The 6270-nt window shown below is 70.4% G+C and overlaps 3 protein-coding genes across 3 annotated transcripts in view; 2 read left to right on the forward strand and 1 right to left on the reverse strand.

Annotated features, from left to right (window-relative positions):
• The window catches only part of CHLNCDRAFT_56862 (hypothetical protein), a gene marked incomplete at its 3' end in the record, with an annotated part of 5443 nt that extends 3941 nt beyond the window's left edge, over nucleotides 1-1502 (forward strand). The window contains exons 8-13 of the mRNA XM_005850499.1: nucleotides 49-126; nucleotides 315-350; nucleotides 471-524; nucleotides 651-827; nucleotides 1084-1196; nucleotides 1352-1502. Coding sequence (XP_005850561.1) covers nucleotides 49-126; nucleotides 315-350; nucleotides 471-524; nucleotides 651-827; nucleotides 1084-1196; nucleotides 1352-1502 — 609 coding nt within the window. The remainder of the gene's footprint in view (nucleotides 1-48; nucleotides 127-314; nucleotides 351-470; nucleotides 525-650; nucleotides 828-1083; nucleotides 1197-1351) is intronic.
• A 752-nt stretch (nucleotides 1503-2254) lies between these two features.
• On the reverse strand, nucleotides 2255-2580 carry CHLNCDRAFT_14910 (hypothetical protein; the record flags this gene model as incomplete). Its single annotated transcript, XM_005850792.1, has 2 exons — nucleotides 2255-2370; nucleotides 2487-2580. Coding segments are annotated over 2 exons (210 nt in total), but the record flags the coding sequence as incomplete, so codon positions are not given.
• A 715-nt stretch (nucleotides 2581-3295) lies between these two features.
• The window catches only part of CHLNCDRAFT_140461 (hypothetical protein), a gene marked incomplete at both ends in the record, with an annotated part of 4263 nt that continues 1288 nt past the window's right edge, over nucleotides 3296-6270 (forward strand). Inside the window, 4 exons of the mRNA XM_005850500.1 lie at nucleotides 3296-3438; nucleotides 3532-3751; nucleotides 3866-5443; nucleotides 5586-6230. Of these exons, the coding sequence (XP_005850562.1) occupies nucleotides 3296-3438; nucleotides 3532-3751; nucleotides 3866-5443; nucleotides 5586-6230 (2586 nt within the window). The remainder of the gene's footprint in view (nucleotides 3439-3531; nucleotides 3752-3865; nucleotides 5444-5585; nucleotides 6231-6270) is intronic.

The raw sequence follows: 6270 nt of genomic DNA on the forward strand, positions 1-6270 counted from the left end.
CACCCTCTTGTTGGTGGCGCAGGGCGGGACTTGTACAGTGCTCTGCAGGTCAAGGCGGCCGGCAGCAACCAGCGCCTGTTTGCGTGGCAGCGGAGGGGGCGGCGGGTGGCGTACGAGATTGCAAAGGTTGGGGCTGGCGGGGCCGCCGCATGCTGGGCAGGAGGACGGGCGCAGTGCCGCCCCTGCGCGGCCTGCAAGCGCACGCAGCCTCCGCCGTGCTTGGGCCCGGCTCCTCCGCTGCCGGGCTTGCTCCCCGACTTGGAAAAGAAAGAAAGAAAGAAAGCAAAAAACTCCCACCCTTGTCCCCTGCTCAGGCCCTCAACTACCTCCACTCCAAGGGCGTGGTGCACGTGAGTGAAAACTTTTGGGGCACTTTGCGAATTTGTTGATGCCCCAGCGCCGCACCGGCCTGGCAGCAGGCGCCGACCTGCGCTGCCGCTGCGCCTGCTCCCGCCAACCTGCTGCCGCAGATGGACATCAAGAGCTCCAATGCAAGTCCCGCAGCCAGCAAGCATACTGCGCTAGTAGCCAGCCGGCCACATGAGAAGCGCCGCGGCCCCGCCCGCAGCTGTTCCTCTCCTGCAGCCTGCCTGCGCCAGGCCGCCGCCCCACCTCGCGCGCCGTTGGCCACCGCCCCCGCTGCCCTGCAGGTGCTGCTGACCGCCAACGGCGCGGTGCGCGTCACCGACGTGGGGTTCAGCCGCCAGAAGACGCACACGGTGCTGTCCAATGTGCCGCTGGTGGGCACGTTTGCGTGGATCGCGCCCGAGATCCTCACCGGCAAGCAGCAGGTCACCGAGGAGGTGGACATCTATTCCTTTGGGGTGGTGAGACGGTGCAGCCACCTGCCAGCGCTGCCCCTGCCAGCGCTGCCCCTGCCGACGCGTGCCCGCCCGCCTGCCTGCCCCAGGCTGCTGCCTGCACTGCCTGCCTGCCTGCCTGCCTGCCTGCCTGCCTGCCTGCCTGCCTGCCTGCGCTGCCTGCCGCCCTGCGAGCCTCCCCTTAGCCCTGCACCCTACCCCAGTCACTGCTGGCCCCACCCGTCGCCTCACCACCTCCCACCACGCCGCCACCCGCCCGCAGGTGCTGTGGGAGATCATCACTGGTGAGCGGCCGCAGCGCGGCAAGCTGCGCGCGCCCCGCGTGCCCGAAGAGTGCCCCCAGGCGGCGGCGGACCTGATGCAGGAGTGCGTGAGGTGGGCGGGTGGCCGCGCCAGGCAGGCCGCGTGCCACCGCACCAAATGGCCTGATGCGCCCGCGCCGCCACCATGCCCACCCAGCCTGCCTCCTGGCGCGCCTGCCCTGACACGCACAAACACAGACATACCGCTGCCTCCTCCCTGCCATGCAGCGAGACTCCCTCCAGCCGCCCCAGCGCCTCGCAGCTGCTGAAGCGGCTGGGGCAGCTGCTGGAGAAGCCCAAGCCTGGTGCAGCCGCAAGCCGCAAGCACTCTGACGGGGCTGCTGAGCCGGCTGTGGATGCCCCCCTTGGCAGCGGCTGACACGCCTCCTCATCAGCAGAGGTGCAGGCCTGTACTCCATCGCATGTGCTTTTTGCTTTCCACGCTCCAACCCTCTATGTTGCTGCTCCTTGCACAACCTGTCCCCCTCTCTGCCCTGTATTGCTCTCAATCGCCTTGCACAATCAACATCTCTCTCCCCCCACTTTCACATTGCACCTGTTTTCATGCGAGCTGAGCAATGCACAACTCTGTTGCTGGCCTGTCCTCCCGGGAACAGTTCCAGCCCCTATCCCCTTGCCTCCTCCCTCCTCAGGAGCACCTCCAGCCGTTGCCAACCCAAGTTTTGTTTTTTGCTTCATTTGACTGTTGGACTGTTGACTGAGTGTGGCTAGCGTTTTCTCTACTTGACACATCCTGCAACGATGTTCCCTCTCATCGACCCCTGGTGCCTTGTGTTTAGTAAAAAAGTGGCATGTGCTGCGGGCCTTACATACATGCCGACCAGGGCTACTGGGGTCGGTCGCAGGAGCTAAACAGGGGAAGCTAAACGAGCTGCACGCTACATGTTCAAGCTGACACGAAATTGCTGTGCAAAATTGGGTTCAAAATTGGCTGGCAGCTACGGCCATGGGGGTTATTGGTGGGGCTGGCGGAGCTGCTCCCTACAGCTTGGCCTTTGGTGCCGCGGCATCCTGCAGGAGCAGCAGGCAAAAGCACGAGTCACAGCACACCCGACCCGCGGCTGTTGCCCTGAACGCCCACCCCCCCTCTGCTGCACTGCAACCACGCACCAGGATTGGCTGCAGCTTCATCGCCAGCGCCATGCTGCCCGCAATCTTGAGCTTACGCATCAGGAAGGCCTGCTGCGGGCCCAGCTTGCCGCCCACCATCCTCACAAAGTCGCCGTCTGCGCCAGTTGGACAGGACAGGCATGCTCGGGGGAACACCTCCTGGCTGCCGCTGCCCAACCTGCTTGGCGGTACCAAAGCAGTACCGCGGCGCGGCGTGCAGCAGGCCGCCTACCCTTGATTGTCAGCGTGATGTCCGCCTTCTCGGGCGGCGGCCCCTTGACCAGCGTGCCCTTGCCCTCCCGCAGGTCCAGCGTCCACTCCGCGCCATCAATCACAAACACCACGATGCCCTGGCCCACAGCAAGGAGCGCGTGGCATGCGGTAAGGCCGTTGTGACTTGCAGGTGCATGCGCGGCGGCAGCAGGGGGCTCGCCCCCAGCAGCCTGGCCCCGCGCCGCTCACCTTGATCTTCTTGATGAGCTCCCCCCGCTGCGCCGCATCCGTCTCGAGCGTCTTGGCCAGCTGCTCCAGCAGAGGGTCTGACGCCTTGTCGGGCATTCCTGCCACGAGGGGCCACGCAGTTACGGGTTGGGCAGGGAGGCAGGGAGTCCAGGCGGCTGCCCAGGGTATGCAGAGGAGGGGCGTGGGGAGGTGGCCGGGGCGGGAGCAAAGGGGGCGGGGCGGCCGGCGGCGGCTCCTCCGTGTCGCAGTGGCGGAGGTGGCACAAATGCATACCCCCTCGCTTGGCACCACGCACCGGAAGCGCCAGGCCAGGCGGGGCAGCAGAGGACTGGTGATGGGATGCGCCCGACTGATGATGAGACGGTTTGGTGCCGCGCTCGCCGCACGCAGCAATTGCAATGTGCACGCAATGCTCCCGTAGCACTCCCGCATTTTGCTTGCGAGTGCCACACGGGGCTGACTGGACATCACGATCATCAGGCGGTCTCAGCAATCTCGCAGCGAACTGCGGCACTGCAGCTTTGCGATGGCGGCGCCCCAGCAGCCCGGGTTTGAATAGGCAGCTCTGTGGCACCCCCCATGCAGCCCCCGCAGCTCGTGGTTGGGCCCAAAAGGGTGGACCCGCTGCGCTCGGGCCAGCTGTTCGATGGTGGCCCCACGGCATCGCCCCCCGGCGGCGCCGACGGCGGCGGCGGCGGCGCCTTCAGGTCTCCCGCCCCGCGGTGAGTGGCAGCAAGCACTCGGGCTGGCTGTGCGCTGGCAATGCGCATCCTCTCTCCCCTGACGACGCCTGTGCCGCCCTGGTGGCACCGCAGGGCGCCGGCCCCGCTGGCGTTGCAGGCGCGGCCGGCCTCGGCCCTCGCCCTGGCGGCCCCCGCCATGCGCACCACGCCCGGCAGCGCGGGAGGCTACGTCCACCCATACGCCGCCGCCAGCTTTGCCGACGCGGCTGCCTTCAACCGCAGCGAGGTGGCGGAGCGCATCCGCCGCAGCTTCGACGCAATGGTGGCACGCAGCCCCATCACATCGCACCTGGTGCGCAGGGCAGGCCCAGTGTCGGGGAGGGGCATGAGTGCTCTGCCCGCCAGGCCAGCTCCCACGCCAACCCGCTCAACTCCTCCCGCCTGCCCCTCTGCTTCGCCCCTGCAGCAACCGCGGCTGCACTACAGCCCGGCCCCCGCAGGCGCATCCCTGGCCGCCGCGTTTGGCAGCCCCGCGCTGCCCGCCCGCAGCGCCGCGTTTGGCAGCCCCGCGGCGGCGGGCAGCGGGGGTGCCGCGCTGGGCAGCCCCGCGCCGCACACCCACATCCTGCCCGGCCAGCAGCTGGAGCAGGCAGCCCAGGGCCGAGGCCAGCTGCAGGCGGCGGGGCAGCAGCAGCAGCAGCAGCAGCAGCAGCAGCAGCACTTCCGCCCGCCGCTGCCAGCTCAGCTTGTCCAAACGAGCGAGTGGCGGCGGGTGGTGCAGCGCCAGCACAGCCCCGGCTTCCAGGCGGTCGCCACGGTGCACACGGTGCACCACCACCACACAGCCCTGCTGCACTCTGCACCGGCGGAGGCAGCAGAGGGGGGTGCCGGCGGGGGTGGGGCCTTCCCCCACTCCGCCCAGCACCACCAGCACCACCATCAGCAGCAGCAGCGGGCGGGCTCGTTTTCGGTGACGGAGCTGCCGGCCGGCGGGGAGCCGCTGGTGGAGGAGCCGCCCAGCAGCAGCCAGCAGGCGCGGCCCTGGCACCAGCAGGCGCAGCAGCAGGCGCAGGCATCGCCGTATGCGGCGCCCTGGGATCGGGAGGCGCTGCTGCCGCCGCGAGCACAGCGCTCACAGCAGCAGCAGCAGCAGCAGCAGCCTGCTCCGGCCTGGCAGCAGCAGGCACACAGTGGCGCGGCGGCGGCGGCGGCGGCAGAAGCCGAAGAGGCTGTTGCTGCAGCTGCAGCCGCAGTGGCGGCCAGAGCGGCGGCCGGGTCGGGTGCAGGGGTGGCGGCCTCGGGCCGCTCGGCAACTCCCGAGGATGCTGCGGGGCGGGAGGCTGCCACTGTGGCCGCCCTGGCGGCTGCGGGTGAGCTGGTGCAGCAGCTGGGGTCGGAGGCGGATGAGGGCGAGCAGCTGCCGCCGCTGCCAGTCGCAGCACCTGCCACCAGCACTCCCGGAGGCAGCTCTGCCCAGGGCACAGAGGGAGGTGAGGCACGCTGCACTCAGCAGCAGCAGCAGCAGCAGTCGTCGGCAGGGAAAGGGCAGGGAGCAGGGCAGCAGCAGCGAGGCGGCGCGCGGGACGTGCAGCAGCAGGGGCATGCGCCAGGCCCCGCCGAGGCGGCTGCCGCCAGCCCGGGCGCCGCTCCGAGCACGGGCCACCGCCGGCGCAAGGTGGCGGGGAGGAAGCGCATCGCTCCGCCGCCATCACCTGCGGCAGCGCCTGCACCTGCATCTGACGGCAGCAAGGGGCAGCAGCAGCCGCCGCAGCAGCAGCCACTGCAGGATGAGGAGGAGCCACGGGAGCCGCGGGAGGAGCCGGGGCGTGAGGCGCCCCCTGCCAAGGTTGCACGCACCGCAGGCGGCGCCCGCCGGCCGGCCCAGCCGCCAGCCGGCAGCCAACGGCCAGCCAAGAAGCAGGAGGAGGCGGGGCAGGGCGCCGCCTCCGCGGGCGCGGTGCCGGTGCATGCGGCAGGGCTGGAAATGACGCGCAGCGGGCGCAAGCGCATGCCGCCGCTGGCCTTCTGGGCCGGAGAGACAAAGGTGGGTGCGGGTGCGGCAGGTGGCGGCGCATATGTGCCTCCTGCAGGGGCGCAACCTTGTGTTGTGCTGTGTGGCAGGCAGCATGGACTGCCTGTTGGCTTGGCTGCTGTGCTGCTTCCAGCTGCTGCTGTGCTGACACGAGCTGCGGGGGCGGGTGCAGGTAATGGACCGGCAGGGCGGCGTGCAGGGCGTGGTGCACCTCACCAGCCTGCCAGACCAGACCGGCGGGGGCGAGGCAGCCAAGGGCAAGCGGGCAGCGCCTGGGACCGCCAAGAAGCTGGCCGCAGCGGCGGCGGCGGCAGGCAGCGCGCCCGCTGCTGCAGCCAAGAAGGGAGGCGGCGGTGGTGGCAGCAAGCCAGCGTCGCAGATGGAGGAGGAGCAGCAGCAGATGCAGAAGAAGCAGGCGGCACAGAGCGGCAAGCAAGGCGGCGCGGCGCCCGCGCCTGCGGCAGCCAAGGCAGCCCCTGCAGCAGGCAAGGGGGCTGGGGACAAGCAAGCGACGCAGCGCTCGACGGCAGCGCCTGCCGCGGCGCCGGGCCCCAAGGGCGGGGTGGCGGCCATGGCGGCTGCCGCGGGGGCGCAGGCTGCTGCCGCGGCCAAGGCGGCGGCGCGTGCTCCGCCGCCGGCGCCGCCGCCAGCCGGGCGCGGAGCAGCAGCGGGCCGGCCAGCCGGTGCCGCCAAGGCCAGAGCCCAGCAGGCCAGCACTGCCGCCGCGGCTCGCCCTGTGCCGGCGGCCAAGCGGCAGCGGGGTGGCAGCCTGGTACCTCCGCTGCCCCAAGTGCCCGGTGTGAGTGCGCACGTGGTGCGGCGGTTGGCGGGCACGGCGC

Source organism: Chlorella variabilis (genome assembly GCF_000147415.1).
Source record: "Chlorella variabilis unplaced genomic scaffold CHLNCscaffold_3, whole genome shotgun sequence".
NCBI classification, from domain to species: domain Eukaryota; kingdom Viridiplantae; phylum Chlorophyta; class Trebouxiophyceae; order Chlorellales; family Chlorellaceae; genus Chlorella; species Chlorella variabilis.